The following is a 25044-nucleotide window of genomic DNA, read 5'->3' on the forward strand; positions in this document are numbered from 1 at the left end:
TAATATTAAATTAAACAACAAAGTACTTAATGGACAGCCTTGCCTTGTCCCCCGTGAAAGCTGAAAAAAAGGAGACTTACAATTGTTGGTAACAACAGTAGCAATAGGGGCTTTATATATCATTTTAATCCAATTATTAAAATTAACACCAAAGCCAAATTTCTCTAAAACATTGAATAAATATTTCCATTTGACTCAGTCGAACACTTTTTCAGCACCCAAACATACAACACATTGTGGAATTTTAGAAGAGGATGAATATATAATGTTAAATAGTCTCCGAACATTTGAAAAGGAATAGCGACCCTTTATAAAGCCTCTTTGATCTTTACAAATAACTTTACCCAAAATATTCTCCAACCGCTTGGCCATTATCTTCGACAAAATCTTAGCGTCAACATTCAGTAATGAAATAGGTCTATATGAAGCACAGTAAGTAGGATCTTTATCTTTTTTAAGAATTAAAGAAACAGAGGCCTCATAAAAAGTAGAGGGTAAGTCAACTTTCACAAGAGAATCCTTAAACATTTCCAACATATACGGAGAGAGCAACTTTTCAAATGTTTTATAGAATTCTACGGGATAGCCATCAAGTCCTGGGGACTTATCAGATTGCATTGAAAAAATAGCTTTATGAATTTCGGCTTCAGTAATTTGAGCATCGAGAATCTTTAGATCCTCAGCCGAGATTTTAGGAAAAACAATCTTTCGTAAAAACCATTCATTTTAGAGGAATCTAACGGACATTGAGATTTATATAGCTCAGCATAAAAGTCTTGAAAAATCTTATTAATTTCCTTATATTCCTAAGCTAAGGTACCATCTTTCCTACGAATTTTCATGATTTGCCTTTTGGCTGCAGCCATTTTTAATTGAGATGCAAGCAGTTTATTATTTTTATCTCCAGACATAGAAAATTGGCTCTTTAACTTAAGCAAATAACCTTCAATGGGATGAGTTAATAACAGGTTATATTGTGATTCAAGTTCCACCCTTTGTTTAAATAAATCAGTATTGGGGCAAATTGCATAGATATTATCTAAATCTTTAACTTGTTTTGAAATTCTATCTAATTCTACTTTAGTTTGTTTTTTAAGTTTAGCTGAATAGGAAATAATCTGACCACGTAAAAATGCTTTAAATGCATCCCATATAACTAATTTAGACATACTCCCTATATCATTAAAAAGAAAAAATTCTTTTATCTGGGTTTCAATGAAACTTGCAAAGTCAGAGTTTTGCAATAATGTCTGAGACATGCGCCAAGGTGGGTGGGGAAGAATGACATCATCAAATTCAAAAGACAAACTCAGAGGCGCATGATAAGACATAGCAATAGCGTCATATTCGCAAGTTTTAACACTAGGCAAGAAGCGGGGATCGATTATAATATAATATAATCGATCCTCGATTATTTTTTATAAACATGTGAGAAGAAAGAATATTCTCTATTATCAGGATGAAGATACTTCCACAAATCAATCAACCCAAAATCAATCAAAAAGGAATTAATAAATGACGTGGATCGATTTGGAAGTCGCTGATTGGTTGAGCTCTTATCAATCATAGGATTTAGGCAGCAATTAAAATCCCTACCCATTATCAGCATATATTCATTGAAATCAGGCAGTAAAGCAAATACCTTTTTTAAAAAAGAAGGATCATCTAAGTTAGGACCATACAAATTAACCAAAACAACTTTTCTGTTACAGATTGTTCCTTTAACAATTAAAAATCTACCATTAGAATCTGATTCAATATCCTCTTGAATAAATATATTAGGTTTAATAAACATAGACACGCCTTTTGTTTTACTCTGAGAAGTAGAGTGGAATTGCAAACCATTCCACCATCTAAAAAATCTGTTTTGATCTCCCGCCCTGATATGTGTCTCTTGAGCAAAAATTATATCAGGTTGGAATCAGTTAATAAATTTAAAAGTCTTCTTTCGTTTAATAGGATGATTCCAACCACGTACATTCCAACTTATTATATTAATCCGTTTGAACAGCATACTATAATTTCATTCTACTTTATACATGCACAAAGCACATACCAATGCAGGATGATCAAAGATGGCGGTGATGAAGAATACAACCAAATAAAAAACACGCATGCTCCGGAACCACCCAATGGGAAAAAACTAACTGTAAACCCACTCACCCACACCAGGAAACCCGAAAAAGGCAAGCGATCTACAATAGAATTCAAAGCTGCTGACTGCTCTGTCTGTGTTTTCCTTCCCTCCCCCCAGTTAGTAACAAAGTAGAGTGACCTTGTGAAAAAGACAATAAAGTCTCAGGAAAAAAAGGTATTTACATTCCATCGACCGATAAACAAGAAAGAACCAAAATAATGTTATCTCTTAGAGAGAAAAACCAGCGCCATGTTTAAGTTTAATATTAATTCCCTAAAAAAGCTTTAAATTCAATTATAAAATGTTATAATAGAACAGAAAATATACAAGAAGCCCTATTAGTAGGAAAAACTACTAATTAGCTACGAAGTATTAAATTAAAGGAACAAATCACCTTATCTTCTTCCCTCAGTCATAAAATGTCCAGAGATCATTTGAGTACAGATACTTAAACCATAAATCTTTCCAAAGGAAAACCAATAGTATGCAATAAAGAACAACTCCCCATGTTCTTTAATTAGTCTCTCGATGAAATATACAAGTGATCTTCATAAATCTTCTTTCCAAAATGCGAATAATATACAAATAGCCAAACAGCCTTTCAGATGGATCATTCAACAGCGGTGTCAGTGACAGCCGCAGGCAAAGCCTGAAGAAAATCCAGTGCAGCTTTTGGATCAAAAAAGTACAAGGAGGAGAATTAGGAGGGAAAATTTTAAGTCTTGTTGAATACCTCAGAGAAGGGAAAGGATTCTTATCATATGCTTGTTTCATTGCCAGGGCAAATTTTGATCTTTGATCCATTATCTCTCTTGGATAATCTTCGTAGAAGCGGAGCTCAGATTCCATAAATCTAAAAACTCTCTGTTTTCTTCCCTGTCGTATTATTTGATCTTTAATTTTAAAGTGATGAAAGCAAACCAGAACAGATCTTGGTTTACTAGAGTCCTTCGATTTCGAGATAAACACCCTGTGTGCCTTTTCTATAGCAGGCGGCTTTGATAGAATGGTAGGAAATAAAGTGTGGAAAAGCTTACCAAAGTAAGCCGTTAGATCTCCATCTTCAGCTCCTTCCTGCAGCCCAACAATTCTTATATTCCTTCGTCGAGACCTAGTTTCCAGGTCTATAATCTTATTTTGATATATTTCCAAACAAGTTGTAGCTTCTGACAGCTTTTGCTTAGTTATCTTCAATTCCTCTTCGTGTGAAATAACTTGAGTTTCCAGGTCTTTAAGTTTTCCCAGAAATGACTTCATTTCATTACTATTCTTTTCCAGTTGGTCTTTAATTGATCCATTCTGATCCTTAATTGAATTCAGTGTCCGAACGATATCTTCAGCCCACGATGGCATTTCATCAGATCTTTCCTTTTGCACCTTTCCTTTCCCATTACCTTTATCACTAGGTTCAGGTAAATTCTTCCCACTTCTTGTAGATATAGACATATTGATCACCCTCAAGAATCAACAAGTAAAAATTTTAAATTCAAAGCTTAAACTAGGGGGAAAGAAAGAACACTAAGAGCAGCAGAAAAATACTGCTACTCCATTGGCAGACAGGGGCGGTCCTCCATTATTTTGTGTTTATCTCTTCTTTCAGTTAGTCCTGACAAAGGGTTTCGGCCAGAAACGTTGACTGTACCTCTTCCTATAGATTCTGCTTCGCCTGCTGCATTCACCAGCAATTTTTGTGTGTGCTGCTTGAACTTGCAGCATCTGCAGATTTCCTCATGTTTGAGGATTATGTTAAAGTCACGTCATGATGATTCTGTTTATTTGAGGTTTGACAAGACTGGACTTTTGACCAGAAAGAATGACAACCTACAAATCAGTCAAGTCAAAGGAATCAAGGACAGAGGAAGCAGAGAGACTAATTGCCTTTGTTCTTGCTGCATGTTTGGGATGGAGGCTGCCATTTTGTGAAGACACTCTATTCTCCATTTTGTGAGCTTGTCGTGCTGAGCTTGATCAATGTTTTAAAGAAGACACAATGATACTTCAGGTAATCTTCTGGACTGGAGATCATTTCCAAATACGAAGTTATTTGTGAGATGTCCTTTGGTTGGATGTAATATGTAAGTTTGTGAATGTTGGGTTTGGTGCCTGCCTGAAGTGATTTGATCTCATGGTTGATTGAGAGCAAAGAGCTATAAATTATTGACTGTCATTTGATGGGAAGAGGGCAATAAATTGATGCTGGCTTGGAGCAGAGCCAATAACAAGGTGTTAAAGAACAGATACATGACCTGTGGCCAATGACACTGGAATGTGATAATTGAATTGATAAGGAATTGAAATAAAACTGGATGCTTACTGTATGCTGGTAGCAGTAACTTTGAAGAATAACCACCGTAGATACAAGAGTAAGCAACCCTGTGTGAAACACGTGGCAAGTGTATCGGGACAACGAGGAACGCCTGGCCAGCGTAAACTCCTTTGCCGGGCAATACCTTTGCTATTCTTTGACTGTTCAGGAGAGTCAGGAATACTTAGCGGGGGTGCACACATAGAAACATAGAAAACCTACAGCACAATACAGGCCCTTCAGCCCACAAAGCTGTGCCGAACATGTCTTTACCTCAGAACTACCTAGGCTTTACCCATAGCCCTCTATTTGTCTAAGCTCCACGTATCCATCCAGGAGTCTCTTAAAAGACCCTATCGTTCCACCTCTACCGCCACCACCGGCAGCCCATTCCACGCACTCACCACTCTCTGTGTAAAAAAAACTTAACCCTGACTTCTCCTCTGTACCTACTTCCAACCACATTTAAAACTCTGCCCTCTCGTGCTAGCCATTTTAGCCCTGGGGAAAAAGCCTCTGACTATCCACATGATCAATGCATCTCATTATCTTGTACACCTCTATCAGCTCACCTCTCATCCTCCATCGCTCCAAGGAGAAAAGGCCAAGTTCACTCAACCTATTCTCATAAGGCATTCTCCTCAATCCAGGCAACATTCTTGTAAATCTCTGCACCCTTTCTATGGTTTCCACGTCCTTCCTGTAGTGAGGTGACCGGAATTGAGCACAGTACTCCAAGTGGGGTTGACCAGGGTCCTATATAGCTGCAACATTACCTCTTGGCTCTTAAACTCAATCCCACAATTGATGAAGGCCAATGCACCGTACGCCTTCTTACCACAGAGTCAACCTGCGTAGCAGCTTTGAGTGTCCTATGGACTTGGACCCCAAGATCCCTCTGATCCTCCACACTGCCAAGAGTCTTGCCATTAATGCTATATTCTGCCATCATATTTGACCTACCAAAATGAACCACCTCACTCTTAGCGGGGTTGAACTCCATCTGCCACTTCTCAGCCCAGTTTTGCACCCCCTTCTACAACCACTCTTTGGCTTCTGTGGGCAAGCCAGTTCTGGATCCGCAAAGCAATGTCCCCTTGGATCCCATGGCTCCATACTTTCTCAATAAACCTTGCATGGGGTACCGTATCAAATGTCTTGCTGAAATCCATATACACTACATCTACGGCTCTACCTTCATCAATGAGTTTAGTCACATCCTCAAAAAATTCAATCAGGCTTGTAAGGCACGACCTGCCTTTGACAAAGACAAGCTGACTATTCATAATCATATTATGCCTCTCCAAATGTTCATAAATCCTGCCTCTCAGGATCTTCTCCATCAACTTACCAACCACTGAGGTGAGACTTACTGGTCCATAATTTCCTGGGCTATCCCTACTCCCTTTCTTGAGTAAGGGAACAACATCCGCAACCCTCCAATCCTTTGGAAACTTTCCCGTCCTCATTGATGATGCAAAGATCATTGCCAGAGGCTCAGCAATCTCCTCCCTCACCTCCCACAGTAGCCTGGGGTACATCCTGTCTAGTCCCGGTGACTTATGCAACTTGATGCTTTCCCAAAGCTCCAGTGCATCCTCTTCCTTAATATCTACATGCTCAAGCTTTTCAGTCTGCTGCAAGTCATCCGTACAATCGCCAAGATCATCTTGCGAAGTGAATACTGAAGCAAGGTATTCATTAAGAACCTCTGTTATCCCAGTTTTCCATTGTCACACTTGATTGGTCCTATTCTCCCACATCTTATCCTCTTGCTCTTCACATACTTGCAGAATGCCTTGGGAATGTGTGATACTTAATTTGTTCTTCTGGAATGAGACAGGGCAGGTGATAGAAGTTTGTGTAGGTGAGCACTTTGCACTTAGTGATCACAATGCCATTAGATTCAAAGCAAATTTGCAAAAAGATGGGACTGGTTCACGAGTTGTGATTCTAAATTTTAGAAAGGCCAACTTTGATGGTATCAGAAAGGATCTGGCAAGTATGTACTGGAACAGGCTGTTTTCTGGCAAAAACATACTTGGTAAGTGGGAGATCTTCAAAAAGGAAATTTTGAAAGTGCTAACCATGTATGTGACTGTCAGAATAAAAGGTAAAGTTAACAGGTGTAGGGAACCTTGCTCTTCCAGAGATACTGAGTCCTGGTTACGAGAAGAAAGGAGGTTCATTGCTGGTGCAAACAAGAGAGAAGCTGCAGATGCTGGAAGTCCAAGCAATACACACAAAATGCTGGAGGAAATCAACAGGCCAGGCAACATTTATGGAAAAAAAGTACAGTCGACATTTCATGCCGAGACCCTTTGGCAGGACTGGAGAAAAAAAATGAGGAGTAGATTTAAAAGGTGGGGGAGGGGAGATAGAAACACAAGCTGATAGGTGAAACCCGGGAGGGAGAGGGATGAAGTAAAGAGCCGGGAAGTTGAGTGGTGAAAGAGATACAGGGCCGGAGAAGGGGGAGTCCGATAGGAGATAACAGAAGGCCAGGGAAGAAAGAAAAGGGAAGAGGAGAACCAGAGGGAGGCGATGGGCAGGGAAGGAGATAAGGTGAGAGAGGGAAAAGGGGATGGGGAATGGTAAAGGAGAGTGGAGGACGTTACCGTAAGTTTGAGAAATCAATGTTCATGACATCAGGTTGGAGGCTATCCAGACGGAATATAAGGTGTTGTTCCTCCAACCTGAGTGTGGCCTCAGCACGACTACAGGAGGCCAAGGATTGACATATCGGAATGGGAATGGGAAGTGGAATTAAATGGACTAGAGGAGGCCATGGATTGACATATGGGAATGGGAAAGGTAAGTGGAATTAAATGGACTAGAGGAGGCCATGGATTGACATATCGGAATGGGAATGGGAAGTGGAATTAAATGGACTAGAGGAGGCCATGGATTGACATATCGGAATGGGAATGGGAAGTGGAATTAAATGGACTAGAGGAGGCCCTGGATTGACATATCAGAATGGGAATGGGAAGTGGAATTAAATGGGCTAGAGGAGGCCATGGATTGACATATCAGAATGGGAATGGAAAGTGGAATTAAATGGACTAGAAGAGGCCATGGATTGACATATCGGAATGGGAATGGGAAGTGGAATTAAATGGGTGGCCACTGGGAGATCCCATTTCTTCTGGAAGATGGAGCGTAGATGCTCGGTGAAACGGGCTCCCAATCTACGTCAGGTCTCACCGATATAAAGGAGGCCACACCGGGAGCACCGGATACAGTATATGACCCTAACAGTCTCACAGGTGAAGTGTCGCCTCACCTGAAAAGACTGTTTGGGGCCCTGAATAGTAGTGAGGGAGGAGGGGTAGGGGCAGGTGAAGCACTTGTTCCACTTGCAAGGATAAGTGCCAAGAGGGAGATCAGTGGGGAGGGATGAATGGATAAGGGAGTTGCATAGGGACCGATCCCTGCGGAAAGCAGAAAATGACAGGGTGGGGTGGAGGGAAAGATGTGCTTGGTGGTGGGATCCTGTTGGAGATGGCGTAAGTTCCAGAGAGTTATGTGCTGAACACGGAGGCTGGCAAGGTGGTAGGTGAGGACAAGAGGGACCCTATCCCTGGTAGAGTGGCATGAGGAAGGGGTAAAATGGGCTGAAAAATGGCAGATGGAATTTGATGCAGACAAGTGTGAGGTATTGCACTTCGGTTGGACCATCCAGGGTAGGTTTTACACTGAGGAGTGTGGTAGAACAAGGGGATCTGGGAATACAGGTCCATAATTCATTGAAAGTGGAGTCACAGGTAGATAGGGTCAAAAAGACAGTTTTTGGCACTTTGACCTTCATAAATCAAAGTGCTGAGTACTGGAGATGAGATGCTATGTTGAAGTTGTATAAGACGTTGGTGAGGACTAATTTGGAGTATTGCGTGCAGTTTTGGTCACCTACCTACAGGAAAGATGTAAACAAGGTTGAAAGAGTGCAGAGGAAATTTACACTCTGAGAGACCTGAGTGACATGGAAAGATTGAACAGGTTAGGATTATATTCCCTGGAATATAGAATATCGAGAGGAGATTTGACAGAGGCACACGCAATTATCAGGGGTACAGACAGGGTAAATGCAAACAGGCCTTTTCCACTGATGTCAGGTGGGACTTCAATCAAGAGTTCACAGGTTAAGAGTGAAAGGTGAAAGTTGAAGGGGAACAAGAAAGTCGTGAGAACATGGAAGAAGCTGTCAGCACAAATGGAGCATGCAAGCTTGATTTCAACGTTGAAGAGAAGTTTGGATTGGTACATGGACAGCAGGGGTACGGGAGCTATGGTCCTGGTGCAGGTCAATGGGAGTTTAAATGGTTTGGCATGGACTAGATGGGCCAACAGGTCTCGATTCTGTGTTGTATTTTTCTATGACACTCCCTCCTCAGGGGCAACAACCTGTCCCTGAGTGTGAACAAAACAAAAGAGATGGTTGTTGACTTCAGGAGGACATGGAGCAACCACTCTCCGCTGAACATTGACGGCTCCTCCGTAGAGCTCGTTAAGAGCACTAAATTTCTTGGTGTTCACCTGGCGGAGAATCTCACCTGGTCCCTCAACACCAGCTCCATAGTAAAGAAAGCCCAGCAGCGTCTCTACTTTCTGCGAAGTCTGAGAAAAGCCCATCTCCCACCACCCCCACCCCCCAATCCTCACCACATTCTATAGAGGATGTACCGAGAGTATCCTGAGCAGCTGCATTACTGCCTGGTTCGGAAATTGCACGGTCTCCGATTGCAAGACTCTGCAGCGGATAGTGAGATCAGCTGAAGGGATCATCGGGGTCTCTCTTCCCGCCATTACAGACATTTACACCACACGCTGTATCCGCAAAGCTAACAGCATTGTGAAGGACACCACGCATCCATCATACAAACTCTTCTCCCTCCGGCCATCTGGCAAAAGCATTCGGGTTCTCACAACCAGACTGTGTAACAGTTTTCTTCCCCCAAGCCATCAGACTCCTCAATTCCCAGAGTCTAGTCTGACATCAACCTACACACACACACACGCACTCTCTCTCAACTGAAAACCACTCCACTCCCTTTGCAATTTTTGCTCATTTCTTTCTCAATTCCAGCTATAACATTGTTTACATTTACATTTACATCATTTATTATTAGATTGTAAATTGTCCTCTATTGTGCCTATTGTCTTGTTTATTAATTATTGTACTGTCTTGCACTGTTTTGTGCACTTTATGTAGTCCTGTGTCGGTCTGAAGTCTAATGTAGTTTTGTGTTGTTTCACATATTCTAGTGTAGTTTTGTGTTGTTTCAGGTAGCACCATGGTCCTGAAAGAATGTTGTTTCATTTCTACTATGTACTGTATCAGCAGTTATGGTTGAAATGAGAATAAACGTGACTTGACCTGACTTGACTTGACTTCTCCCAAAACCCCCTCTGAAGTTGGGTCGAAGTTGACTCCAGAACAACTCCAGACATTCTGTGTCACCACTTCATATCTCAACCTGTCAATCATGTAGGAGAATTGCATTCCGGATGCCACAGGAATCCAGAGACTCTGTGGGGATGGGCGTGGAGTGTGTGGGGAGGAGTTCATTTTGTCAACGTGAGTCACTTGGTATTTCTGCTGAAATGCAAGTTAGACAATAACAGGTACCTGGGTATTTTTTCCTTGACCAGCACATGAATATAATAGCATATGCTGTAGAAAACACCAGCCCCACCATCGATGTAACGGCAACTCCTACATCCTCTCGTCTGAGGCCTGCAATTAAAAACATTGAATAACTGTATCTGTAACCAGATCAAGGTCATAAGAGGAGAGAATGCTGCCTCTTGAACAGAAGGCTGATGCCCACATGAACTGAAAAACTCAGCTAATTTCCTGTGAAGAGGACAGCAGTGAACTTCTCCAATTTCACAGCACCTTTCATCACACTCTGTTCAAGAGCAGATCTCTGCCAATGATCTCGTGCAGTCAGTGTTGGAGGGAATGTGGAACGTGGTTTATACTGAGCAAGGCTGAACAAAAAGCAGTGTGACAGAAACCGACAAGCTGATGAGTGATGCTGGTTTCATATTTCCTCACGATACAGAGGGACGTCACTGACACTTTGTCAGTTCTCAGAGCAAATCTCATCAACCCCATTCCCAACCACCCCCCTATTTCCCTGCAACCTATTTCTTGTCCGTGCTTCACCTGCTACTTGCTGAGGATTCCCAGCAGATTCAGGTTTTAATTCCAGGAGCAGGTGATTTAGTCCCTCGAACTGTTCATGGCTGACAAATGACCCAGCTCCACACGGCCAGTGTTACGGAGGCTTTGTGGGGATGGGGATTGAGACCAGAACCCCTGGGATCCAGATACAGATCTGGGAAATTTACACCACGCTCACTCAAATGGTAAAACTAAAACAGAGAGAATCAGCAGAGTCACGGGAAGGAATGGAGGGAAGGGGAAAGAAAATCAGCACCGGCAGAATAAATGGTTGTTGTCAGGGTGTTTGGGAGCCCTGAGGGATGAAGGTCAGTAATTAATAGCTGCAGGTGTCCCAGTTCAGAGCTGCGATAGTGAAACCAATTGTTACAGGGGTGGCCAAAAACACATGGTACAGTTTCCCCGCCTTTCCACTAGAGGGGAGTGTCACACAGGGAATGCCAACACCACCATCGCCATCAGCCCATTCCATGCACTCACCAGTCTCTGCATAAAAACTTACCCCTGACATCTCCTCTGTACCTACTTCCAAGCACCTTAAAATTATGTCCTCTCATGCTAGCCATTTCAACCCTGGGTAAAAGGCTCTGACTATCCACACGATCAATGCCTTTCATCACCTTATACACCTATATCAGATCACCTCTCATCCGACGACGCTCCAAGGAGAAAAGGCTGAGTTCACTCAACCTATTCTCATAAGGCATGCTCCCCAATTCAGGCAACATCCTTGTAAGTCTCCTCTGCGCCCTTTCTATTGTTTCCACATCCTTCCTGTAGTGAGGCGACCAAAACTGAACACAGTAATTTAAGTGGGATCTGAATAGCTGCAACATTACCTCTTGGCTCCTAAACTCAATCCCACGATTGATTAAGGCTAATGCACTGTATGCCTTCTTAACCACAGAGTCAAGCTGCGTAGCAGCTTTGAGTGTCCTATGGACTCAGAACCCACAATCCCTCTGATCCTCCACTGCCAAGAGTCTTAACGTTAATACTTATATTCTGCTATCATATTTGACCGACCAAACTGACCCACCTCTGAGAGCCCTCCACACTATCCACATACATCTACTGCTCTACCCTCATCAATGTGTTTAGTCACATCCTCAAAAAATTCAATCAGGCTCATAAGACATGATATGCCTTTGACAAAGCCATGTTGACAATTCCTAATTATATTATGCCTCTCTAAACGTTCATAAATCCTGCTTCTCAGGATCTATTCTATCAACTTACCAACCACTGAAGTAAGGCTCATTGGTCTATAATTTCCTGGGCTATCTCTACTCCCTTTCTTGAATAAGGGAACAACATCCACAACCCTCCAATCCTCCAGAACTTCTCCCATCCCCATTGATGATGCAAAGATCATCGCCGGAGGCTCAGCAATCTCCTCCCTTGCCTCCCACAGTAGCCTGGGGTACATCTCATCCTGTCCCGGTGACTTATCCAATTTGATGCTTTCCAAAAGCTCCAGCACATCCTCTTTCTTATTATCTACATGTTCAAGCTTTTCAGTCCACTGTAAGTCATCCCTACAATCGCCAAGATCCTCTACTGAAGTGAATACTGAAGCAAAGTATTCATTAAGTATCTCTGCTGTCTCCTACGGTTCCATACACACTTTTACACTGTCACACTTGATTGGTCCTATTCTCTCAAATCTTATCGTCTTGCTCATATACCTGTAGAATGCCTTGAGGTTTTCTTTAATCCTGTCCTGGCCCCTTTTGGCTCTCCTAATTTCATTCTTAAGCTCTATCCTGCTAGCCTTATTATCTTCAAGATCTCCATCATTACCTAGTTTTTTGAACTTTTCGTAAGCTCTTCTTTTCTTCTTGACTAGATTTACAACAGCCATTCTACACCATGCTTCCTGTACCCTACCATCCTTTACAAGTCTCATTGGAACGTACCACGCAAACATCGCCTGACCATTTGCCACATTTCTGCCGTACAATACCCGGAGAACATCTGTTTCCAATTTATGCTTCCAAGTTCTAGTCTGATCACCTCATATTTCCCCTTACTCTAATTAAACGCTTTCCTAAATTCTCTGTTCCTATCACTCTCCAATTCTACGGTAAAGAAGATAGAATTTTGATCACTATCTCCAAAATTCTCTCCCACTGAGAGTTCTGACACCTGACCAGGTTCCTTTCCCAATACCAGATCAAGTACAGCCTCTCCTCTTTTAGGTTTATCTACATATTGTGTCAAGAAACCTTCCTGAACACACCTAACAAACTCCACCCCATCTAAACCCCTTGCTTTAGGGAGATGACAATCAACATTTGGGAAATTAAAATCTCCCACCACAACAGCCCTGTTATTATTACACCTTTCCAGAATTTGTCTCCCTACCTGCTCCTCGATGTCCCTGTTACTTTTGGATGGTCTATCAAAAACACCCAGTAGAGTTATTGACCCCTTCCTGTTCCTAACTTCCACCCACAGAGACTCCACAGACAATCCCTCCATGACTTCCTCCTTTTCTGCAGCCGTGACACTATCTCTGATCAGCACTGCCACACCCCCACCTCTGTCTTTTCTGAAACATCTATGGCTTGGCACTCCAAGTAACCATTCTTGCCCCCGAGGCATCCAAGTCTCTGTAATGGCCGCAACATCATAGCTCCAAGTACTTACAGTATCTACACTCTAAGCTCATCCCCTTTGTTCATAATACTCCTTGCATTAAAATAGACACATCTCAGACTATCAGTCTGAGCGTGTCCGTTCTCTATCACCTGCCTATCCTCCGTCTCACACTTCTACAAGCTTTCTCCATTTGTGAGTCTACCGCTCCTTCCTCCGTCTCTTCAGTTCAGTTCCCACCCCCCAGCAATTCGAGTTTAAACTCTCCCCAACAGCATTAGCTGACCTCCCCGCCAGGATATTGGTCCCCCTCAGATTCCAGTGCAATCCATCCTTTTTGTATAGGTCACAATAATTACTAGCTGCAGGTGTCCAAGTTTAGAGCTGCCATAGTGAAACCAATAGTTACAGGGGTGGCCAAAAACACATGACACAGTTACCCTGCAGTTCCGTTGCACAGGGAATGACATCCCTCGTCCCTGACATGGAAATGATGGGGCATGAGGCTGCCCAGTTACATTTGTACAATGTGTGTTATTCCTTTATTACTCCAGGAAAAGGTATTCCCAGATGGAAAATACTGGAACAAACCAATGTTCTGCAATTAAATTTCCTGGCCCAAGTTACCCAGTCCCAGATGCCCTCAAGCAGCAGCAGGACTCTCTATCTCCCCGTGACCTTTTATTAAGATCATAAAACCATAAGATATAGGAGCAGAATTAGGCATTTGGCCCATCGAGTCTGCTCTGCCATTTCCATGGCTGATCCAATTTTCCTCTCAGCCCCAATCTCTGCCTTCTCCCTGTGTCCCTTCATGCCCTGACCAATCTAGAATTGATCTGCCTCTTCCTTAAGTAAGCCATACACAAAGACTTGGCCTCTATAGCTGCATGTGGCAAAGAATTCCACAGATTCACCACTCTCTGTCTGAAGAAATTCCTCCTCATCTCCGTTCTAAAAGGACCTCCCTCTGTTCTGAGGCTGTGCCCTCTGGTCTTAGACTCTCCCACCATAGGAAACATCCTCTCCACATTCACTCTATCAAGGGCTTTCACCATTCAATAGGTTTCAATGAGGTCACCCCTCATTCTTCTGAATTCCAGTGAATACAGGCCCTTTCACTTCTTCCAGCAAAGAGCATGACAATACACTTGCATCTGTCGTGTCTTTGCCTATTCTCTTAATCTCTCTAAATCCTTCTGTAGCTTCTCTACTTTCTCAAAACGACCTGCTAATCCAACTATCATCATATCATCTACAAACTTTGTAACAAAGCCATCAATTCCATCATCCAAATTATTGACATATAACGTAAAAAGAATTGATCCCAACACAGACCCCTGTGGAACACCACTGGTCACCAATGTTATCCTCCTTTCCTGCAATACTACTTGCATTGAAACATTTGTAGCTCAGGACACTAGTCACACCATGCTCAATCCTGATTTCTATCTTTATCTGTGGTCTTACCAACATCTGCCTCCACAACCTCTCCACCAACTGCTCTGGCACTCTGGTTCCCATCTCCCTGCAACTCTAGTTTAAATCCCACCATGAAGCATTAACAAACCTTCCCTCTCCAGTTCAGGTACAAACCATCCCTTCTGTATTGGTCTCACCAAAGTGATATACCTGTTGTTGAAGGGGATGGCCACAGGGGTACTCTACACTGGTTTCTTAACCTCTTTCCCCTTCCTGACTGTCACCCAGTTTCTTGTGTCCTGCATCTTGGGTGTAACTATTTCTTGTTATGTCCTATCTATCTCCCCCTCAGCCTCATGAATGATTTGGAATTCATCCAGTTCCAGCTCCAATTCCTTAACGCGGTTTGTTAGAAGCTGCAGCTGGATGCACTTCTCCCAGTTGTAGTCACCAGAGACACTGGAGGTCTCCCTGCCTTCCCACATCATGTAAGAGGAGCATTTCACTATCCTGCCTGGCATCTCTACCATTCTAACTGGGCATATATAAAGAAGAGAAGAAAAAAAAACTTAAGTTTGACTTTTCATTGTCTTATCTGAGTGAAGCCTCTCATTGAGGAGCCAAAGCCTCGAAGAGCTAAAGTCTCAAGACCACCACTCTATGTCCACTGAGACGATGGACACTGTTCTTGTCCCTGCCTTCATTTAACTTGCTCTCACAAATCAATCCCAAACACTGATTGGCGACTGGTCACGAAACTGTGACCTGCTGCTGCCTTTTTATCCTCAAGAAATGAACCAGATTGATGTCCCCTCCTCTCCAAACTTCTGATGTCTGGACCGGCTGCTGGTCAAAGCTCTTTCTCTTGTAAAATTTGACTTCTTGTAAAATTTAACTACTTCACCCTTTAACTGTCTCAGATCCATTCAGCACAGCCCTAGTTTCTGAAAATTCTGCTCAATAAGCATAAATCAGAATCCTTAAACACCAATTTCTCCTTCCTGCAATTTGGGACTCAAAATTCCTCTGTGTCTCCAAGACCTATGAAGGACATGTTAGAAGCCGGATGCCCACGTGAATTAGTCTGGCTGTAGGGTGGCACTTATCCCTGGTTTTGCTCATTCCCATCTATTAATCCCTGTTGACCACAGAGCTGCTACCACTTCTTGCTTCATTGGTAAATGTGGTCATGCAACCTGTCACCGCTCAGTCAATTTGAGACAGTTGTAATCCAAACACAGATCCTTGCAGGACACCATTAGTCACATTCTCCCAACATGAGCCACGTAATCTGCTGCAAATTATCCCCACTCTCTGCCTTGTCCCATTGAGGCAACTGTCTGCTCAGGTCAACATTTTGTCTTCAGTTCCATGAGCATCAGTGAAATGCCATTAAAGTCTAAACCTCCAGCAGATCTCCCTGTGGGAAAGGACTTCAGCTGTGGGACTGAGGACTTCAGGTGCTGGTGGTCCTGGTAAAGCAGTTCACAACATCCTGACTGAGATACTCTCTCCATTCCAACCAAACTCCAGAGAACCCAGTTCATCATTTACATGAAAATACAGAATAATATTTCAGCACATACCTTTAAACGCTGTCCAGGAAATTGTAGCAATGACGATGACAATGAGAAAGCCAACATTACAGACAGATATCCACCTTCTCAATCTAGAAAAGCCTTCGGATAAATGAAAACTAATTAGTTTGAAAGCCATAGTAACAGATCTACACAAATTATTCAACATAAGCATCAATTTACAATGTGTTCTTGGTAATGAAGATGGACCCTGAGTCAGTCAGGCTTCTTAAACAAAGGGAAACCCAACCAGTTCAGAAATGGAGCAGAAATCAGAACACTAGACTGAAGAAAGTCCAGAGATCTCTCTCACACTGACAGCAAGCAGAGAATCCAGGAAACAACAGAAAAACACAAACAAACACATATTTGATAACTTCCGTAATCCCTTATCGAGTGTCTGCACATGCAGAATTGGCAGATACATTGCAGTCTCCCTGTGTACATATCCAGTAGATGAGGTAACAATCCACTACAAATCAGCTTTGTGTTATTCTAGAGATCGTGAAGGTTTCAGTTGACGTGGTTCTGCCTGTGGTGACAATACCCAGCCCCAGCTACAGCACTAAAGTTGCACTGTGAAGCCTGTTCTGTTGTTGAGGACTGAACCATCACCACACCCAGATGCTCGAGGCTTCAAACAGTGTTCTGGTCCAAGAAAAAGGTGAACTCAATGTGAGTGCAGACTGAACTGTCCAAATGCTGGGACATTTAACATGGATAAGGGTAGTGATTGTCCAGGAAGTCCATTGGGAACCAGTGATACATGGCTGAGGGATTGTTCACCATAAGATCCAAGGGTCACTTTTGTGGCAGTGCAGAGTAGGGCTGTGTTTATTTGGCCATTGACAGTTGTTGAGAACTGTATTGCATGGAGGGGAGGACTGTAGGCTGATAATTAGTGAGCGTTGTATTGCACGGAGGGGAGGACGGAAGACTGATAAATGCTGAGTCCTGTACTGTATGGAGGGGAGGACGGTAGGTTGATGAAGAGCGTGAAGTTTGTTTTCAGAACATTGAATGGACTCACTCATTTTTATATTTTACTAACCCCTGTGGTTTACAGACTTGTCTGATGTTCCAGTGTGGTGATTTTTGAATTACAAACTTCTGAGTCATTTCACTGCACTAGTGCAACAATGGACACAAACTGTCTCTGCAATGAAAGCTATTTATCAATGGGTTTTACATGGACTGGTGATCCAAGTTGTCCTATTCCATTGAGCCCAGTCTGTGACAAACAACTTACTGCTTCCTTCCTGCTCTTCTCTTCTCTTCAGCAGTCGCTTTTCTGGGTTCCTGAAAACTCTTGGCTACACCGTGGATCAGTGTTCCCCAGCGGTCTCTGTCACAAGCCAGCTGCCACCACTCATTGACCTCGATATTTGGCTGAGAGAGCTGCTGCTTAAGTTGGTCTTTGTACCTCTTGTGCAGGACACGGGGATCTCTCTTTCCCTGAGGGAGTTCTCTGTAGAGTACAGCTTTCGGTAACCTGGAGTTGTCCATGTGAGACGTGTGGCCTGGCCAGCAGAGCTGCCTGAGCAGCAAAGTGGCTTCAATGCTTGGAAGTTGAGCCTTCTCCAGGACCTCATTGTTGGAGACACGATACGGTCAGCTGATCCCCACGATGGAGCAGAGGCAGCACTGATGGAAGTACCTGAGCAACTGGATTTGCCTGCGGTACAAGACCCAGGCTTCGAAGCCGTATAGCAGTGTTGTGATGACAGCAGCTCTGTACACCTGGATTTTTGTGGACAGACACAGCTGGTGTTCTTCCACATGTTCCTGGAGGTATCTGAAGACACTGCTACCTCTGGCAAGTCGATTGTCAACATGCCTCACTACCGTAGCGTCACTGGATATGACACTGCTCAGGTAGGTGAACTGCTCAAACGTGGTGAGAGGGGGGTCGTCAATGATGATCTGAGATGGGTTGTAAACCCCACAAGGGGGCTTCTGATGGAGGATCATTGTTTTCTTCAGACTGACCGTTAACCCCAAAGCCCTTGCAGCCTTGGTGAACTGAGTGACTGCAGCCTGTAGCATGTCCTCTGTGTGAGTGAGACGAGCACAGTTGTCCATAAATAGTAGCTCGAGAATGGGCTCTAGCATGGATTTTGTTCGGGCGAGAAGGCGACCACCCTCAAACAGTTCGATAAGTCAACGTGTTGATGACATGTCACATGATGCTGAAGAGGTTTTGTGTGACAAAGTGAAAAACAACAGCTTCTCTATCCAGGGTGATGAGTCAACAAATTTAACCAATTAATGTCATGTTGTAGCACTTGTAAAATTTGCACACCCCCTGGAATAACAAAATTGAACAGTATTTTTCCTCCCATTCAACACAAGTGTATGACAAGGTGAGAGAACCTTTCTTTGAATCTTCTGTTCAGCCTGAGAACTTGACTTTGAGAGAAAAGGAGGAACTTTGTGAGATGCAGTCTGATCGAGCACTCAAGGTGAGATTTACTGGTCTGCCCCTGGACAAGTTATGGATTTCTGTGAAAGAAGAGTATCCTACCATTCATAGGAAAGCAATGAACATTTTGCTGCAGTTCTCAACTTTTTACATGTGTCAGCAAGCTTTTTATTGTTTAACAAGCAATACAAGCAAGAACAGAGATACTTTCATTTCAGTTGAAGGTGAAATCTGTGTTGTGCTTATCTCAAGTTTGACCCAGAAAAGAGTATTTGTGCAGCAAAAAAACAGGCACAGATTTCACATGCTAGGCCTATATTTGTTTCTGATCATGTCACTTAGTAAGAAAATGTCTTTTCAAAGTCTTGTATAAAATTGTGTCTTAGGCTATATTTTTATCCATATTGCATTGGCTTATATACCTCCTAGTTAAGATGAGATGTATTTATTCATATTTTTGATGTTGTGTACAAGGTACAGGGTTGGTGGGATTCTAATATTGTTTGTATCGTTTTTTTTAGAATTGTCACTACCGTATTGGTTTTGTATATTTTGTTTAATTTATTTTCATACTGCATACATAACTAGCTGATACACAAGTGTGTGGACCGAAGTTAAGCTTTTGATAGTTCCTTTCTGCATTAAAGTATCTCAAACAGATAAAGAAATTAAAGACCTGAAAAAGTGTTTGTTGTTCTGATTGTGTATTCTTCTCAGGATACAAAATTTGGTAGCAGCAGTGGGGTAATTCCAAGCCAGTTTAGAGGGTTTTTGATTTTTGTATGCAGTACAATGTACAATACATAACAGGGTAGTGGTGAAGGACAGGACAGATGTTCCAGTGATTCGGTGTCACGTGGAGACCATGGTAGAGTCTTGATGCTGGGTTGGGACATCAGGGACTGAAACCAGGATGTAGGACTGTGACGGTGATCCAGAGCAACTGCGGTCATGAAGTCATCGTGTTTCCTGCAGGAGATGTCAGCAACTCCTTTTCCAGGTTTGTTGTGGAGACCTTTTAAGGACTTGCGTTCTCATAATGTTACATTCAGAGGATGAGCAAACTGAACCTGATTTCAATGAACAAATTAGAGAGATGCGTGGTCGGCACAAAGAAACAATGGCAACTGTTGATAAGTTAATCAAAAGGCCCTTTGTATACGTTGCAAGGGAAAGACACATCGCTCCATTTACGGGGGGGGGGGCTGTGAAAGATGGGGGTCTGTTGATGACTTTATTGAAGAAATCAATTGTGTACTTCATGCTAGAAATTAGACTGGCCAGGATCAGTATGATTTTGTAATGTCACTGCTCAGGGGTGCAGCTCTAGAAGAAGCACTGATGTGCAGTGAAGACCAGGCTGATGACTTGTTCACCTATCTCAGGGAGGCTTTTAGAGACAAGCATAGTGCACCCCAGCTGTTGCATAGCTTCTATAGTCACAAACAGTGTGAGGGTGAAGACATAAAAGAGTTTTCACATGTCCTAGCCCAAGCTCTTAACTTCCAACTGAAGTGTTCCCCTGATGCTCTGGCCAATGAAAGGGTGGTGCTCGGAGATCAATTTATAGAGGGGATCAGAGATCCTTCCCCTGAAGGGAGCTCCACCGATTTGTGCGGAATAACCCTGGGTCCTCGAAGTTAGAAGTGCGAGAGGAGACTCTTACTGGCTACAAGGACAGCTAGACAGTCACAAACTCCTCAGGTAGGACACTGCCAGCCACTCTGAACCAGTTCTTTTCTCACTTTGACAGTCAGAGTGGAGAAGTTGGCATCCAGTCAGCACTAATAGAGAAGGATGACCCTATACAATTACACCAACACCAGGTCAGATCTGCCCTGCGCGGAGTCAATGTGAGGAAAGCAGCTGGCCCAAATGGAGTCACCGGAAGGATTCTTAAGGACTGCGCAGATCAACTAGTGGGAGTATTTACTACCATTTTTAACCTCTCGCTACTACAGTCTGTAGTCCCCACCTGCCTTAAGTCAGCCACAATAATACCCATACCAAAGAAAAGTACAGTGAACTGCCTTAATGACTATTGCCGAGTTGCTCTAACTCCTATCATCATGAAATGTTTTGAGAGATTCATACTGTCTTATATTAAGTCTGCCATACCTGCTGACCTTGATAAATACCAGTTTGCATATTGTGCAAACCGATCGACAGGGGATGCAGTCATCACAGCTCTCCACACAGCCCTTACAAATCTGGATCAGGATAACACCTATGTAAGAATGCTCTTTGTGGACTACAGCTCAGCTTTTAATACAGTCATCCCCTATAAACTGGTGCAGAAATTGAGCAACCTGGGCCTTGGCAGTTCACTGTGTTCATGGATACTGGATTTTCTGAGTAACAGACCCCAAAGTGCCAGGATGGGAGAACACACATCATCTACTTTCATCCTGAACACCGGTACACCACAGGGGTGTGTTCTCAGCCCCATCCTCGATTCTCTTTTCACCCATGACTGCTCTACCATTCACTCCACCAACACCATTGTCAAATTTGCTGACGATACCACCCTAATAGGTATCATATCAGACTGTGATGAGACAGCCTATAGGGAGGAGGTACAGCATTTGACAGAATGGTGTTGTCATAATAACCTGGACTTGAACATCACAAAAACCAAGGAGCTGATAGTAGACTGCAGGAAATCAAAATGCGTCGAGCACTCTGCTCTGCACATATACGGGAAAGAGGTGGAGAGAGTAGAGAGTTTCAAGTTCCTCGGCGTCCACATCTCGGCTGACCTCACCTGGACTGCCTATATCTCTTATCAGGTAGGGAAGGCCCAACAGAGGCTCTACTTCCTAAGGAAGCTAAAGCACGCTCTCCTCCCTCATCAGCTGCTGATCAACTTCTATCGGACAACTATAGAGAGCCTCCTGACGTATTGCTGTGCAGTGTGGTTTGCCAGCTGCACAGAACAGAACAGGAAGGACTTGCAGCGGGTGGTGAGGGTAGCAGAGCGGGTTATTGGCACAACATTACACTCCCTCAGAGACATTTATACTGGCAGACTTCAAAAGAAGGGTACTTGTATTTCAAAGGGTCCCACTCATCCTGGACATCACCTGTTTTCCCCTCTACCTTCTGGGAAGAGATACAGAGCATTAAGGACGAAAACAAAGAGACTCCTTAACAGCTTCTACCCACAAGCAGTGAAATGTATAACACCCCCTTCCCTTCTCCTGCCCCCCTCCTAAGACGGCGGCAGCTAAATGCATCACAGTTCCAGGAATGGCAGGTGTGCAATAGTCCCACCCCCCCATCCATATATTATTAATTTTGGACTGCACTCCTGAGGTCTTAGAGTTTATTTTATGTATATATTCTTTGTCATGCTGCAAAACGTTGAGCTGCTAAACTGTGTTTCATTGCTCCACAACAATGACAATAAGGGTATTCTATTCTATTCTATTTTATTCTATCTGTGGTTTTTAAGAGTCCTCAGGAAACGCAAAGACTGTAAAGTCAAAGTGTGGCAGTAGCCAGGCACAGTGCTCACCTCCTGAAGCTCAGGAATCCAAGTCTGTCACTCTAGACGATGTCCTTAAAGTAGTCGCAGAGCAGGGCAAAGCCACTAGTGAGTTGACTCAAGCAGTGAAAGATCTTACTGTACAGAGAGGTGTTACATATGCTATTAGCAGTAGGCCCAAGCTGCAGCCGAGATTCACAGAGGATGGGCAACCAATATGTTTCATGTGTCAGGTGGGGGGGGGATGTGGTCAAAAATTGCCCACAGAAGTGAAGTGCGAGGGATGTAGAGCCGGCATCTTCCAGCCCTCAGGCTGTTGTGAGTCGGGCAATTCGGGACAACCTCACAGATAATGTACAGACGTCCCGTGACCAGTCGCTGCAACGTGCCAGAGGACCATGTACTGTCGTTGAGCTTCAGATATCAGGTGTCACTGTCCATTGTCTGTAAGACACAGGTAGTCAAGTGAGCACCCTGACTGAGCAGTTCTTTTGAGAACACTTGAATGGAGAGGGTGAGGATATGTTGTCCACTGCTGGCTGGCTTAGGTTAACAGCCACTGACAGTCTTGATATTCCTTACCTTGGGTATCTATAGCTGGAGGTTCAAGCGATGGCCATGAAGATACCCAGTTGTGGCTCTCCAGTTGTCAGGGATCCTGTTAGCACTGAACAACCCGTCCCATGCATTGTAGGCATGAACATTATAAGCCAATGTAGACAATTTGTCTACTTGTCAACTTGTCTGCGCAGGATTTGACACGACTCTCGAAGGAAAGGTGGATTCTGGCTGGAGAGATGATTTCCAGAAAGTGCAGATGTGAACTACTGAAAAGAAAGCCATAGTCCGAGTATCAGGAAAAGATACTGAGCACATACCTGCTGAATTGTAGTTACCGTTGTGGCTAGGAAGGCCACTGGAGATGTTGGTTGTGACCATAAGATGTTACCTCAGCCACTTAACACCCCTCTACCAGGTGGTCTAATAGTTATTCCCATGCTCGTTGACTCTCGTAGTCGTACAGTATCAGTACAGGTTTTAAACCTCTCTCAAGAGGATGTATGGTTCTCACCCAGGACCCGGCTGGGTATACTGTCAAAGTTAGAGTGTGTAGATAGTGATCAGCAATGTGCTGTAAGATTTCAGTGGATCTCAGCTGGCACTGAACATGTGACAGTTGGTGTAAAGGAGGAGGGTAGTAACCACAAGTTAAAGTCAATTCTAAACAAGCTTGACATTGGGGTAGTGAAGAACAACAAGCACAGCTAAGAGCATTACTGGATAAGTACCTGGATATCTTCGCTGTTGAAGATGAAGGCCTTGGGTACACTGACAAGGTGAAGCATGAAATTCAGCTAATTGATAACGAGCCTATTTCACAGCCACACCGTCACGTTCCGCCCAATCAGTACAGTGAAGTGAAAGTGCACAGCTCAAAGAAGAGTGTGATTCAGGAGAGCAATAGTGCGTATGCCTCACCTGTAGCCTCCAGATGGTTATGGATCAGGAGGGGTGATCCGTGGGGCAATGCTGCTGGGACACAAGTTGGGGTCTGATCAACCCCCGCTGGGTGGCCTGGGTAAGGGTGTATGATGCTGAAAGACCCCAAACACCCGCTGACCCCAGGTTACATCACTGATAGTGTGTCCCAGCGCATCCGCAGGGTGGATCTCAGAATCATATATGAATATCTTCACATGACATTTGGGTCTGCAATGGGCTGGTGACTTTCCGAAGACTCATGCAGGCAACCATGAATAACTTAGTCTTCCGAATTATGCTTGTGTAACTGGATGATATTCTGATGTATTCACAGACTCTCCAGGGACACTTGGAGAGGCTTGACACTGCGCTTCGGCACCTCAAGGAAACTGGTCTGAAGGTGAAATTGGAAAAATGTCATTTTCTGCAGTCAGAGGTTAAGAACTTAAGACACCAGATATCAACCAAGGGGATAGGCACAGATCCCGAGAAGGTCTCGGCTGTTCAGCAATGGCCAGAACCATCTGCAGTCAAAGACTTCAGATCAGTTATCAGCTTTTGCAGTTCTTATAGACGGCTCATTCAGGGATTCTCAAAGATTGCAGGTCCGCTGCATGATGTAGTGAATTTGTGTTTTAATGCAGGGAGTCCGAGTAAAACAAACCAGCTGTTAAAACAGTCTTGGACAAAAGAATGTCAAAGTGCCTTTGACTTGCTCAAAGACAAAACTAGCCATTTCACCCATCCTCAGCTTTGCCAATTTCACACACCCTTTCATAGTGGAGACTGATGGCAGCATAAGACTGTGTAGATTATTGGAGGCTGAATCTTAAGACCAATAATGATGCGTTCCCACTCCCACATATTGATCAGGAGCGTAAGGGGTTACTGTATCGTGTATTTGAGGATGAGAAGCACGGAGAGTGTTATCAGCTTCTGTTATCTACCAGCTTGAGGAGTAAAGTGTTTGGGTCTGTACGTGACTCTATGGGCCATCAAGGCATAGAGTGTACCCCACACTTGTTGAGAAGCAGATGTGTTTGGTTGGGCATGCATGAGGATGTGACATGGTGGATGAAAAATTATCCGCATTGTGCGCTCACTAAGATGCCTCACCTTAAGATCTGTCCCCACATGAAATCATTCCTTGCTCCTCAGCAGCTCAAAGTTGTTGCTGTAGATTTCAATGTGCTTGAACCGACAGCTGATGGGTGTGAGATTGTCTAAGTAGTCACAGACGTTTTTACAGAGTTCACTCAAGCATTCCCAGCTCAGGATCAAAAGGCCGATACCACAGCAAAGGTGCTCTTGAGGGAATGGTTTATGAAGTACGGTGTCCCTGAGAGGTTGCATTCTGACCAGGGCTGTAACTTCGAAAGTGAGGTCATAGCTGAGCTCTGCAAACTGTACGTGGTAAAGAA

The 25044-nt window shown here is 43.6% G+C and overlaps 1 protein-coding gene across 1 annotated transcript in view; it reads right to left on the reverse strand.

Annotated features, from left to right (window-relative positions):
- LOC140198139 (uncharacterized) overlaps window positions 1-25044 on the reverse strand; it is a 153258-nt gene that overhangs the window by 40495 nt on the left and 87719 nt on the right. Inside the window, exons 14-15 of the mRNA XM_072259099.1 lie at window positions 16242-16334; window positions 10072-10179 (exon numbers count right to left, since the gene is read on the reverse strand). Coding sequence (XP_072115200.1) covers window positions 10072-10179; window positions 16242-16334 — 201 coding nt within the window. The remainder of the gene's footprint in view (window positions 1-10071; window positions 10180-16241; window positions 16335-25044) is intronic.

The sequence above is a fragment of the Mobula birostris genome, chromosome 5 (genome assembly GCF_030028105.1).
Source record: "Mobula birostris isolate sMobBir1 chromosome 5, sMobBir1.hap1, whole genome shotgun sequence".
Taxonomy (NCBI): Eukaryota; Metazoa; Chordata; class Chondrichthyes; order Myliobatiformes; family Myliobatidae; genus Mobula; species Mobula birostris.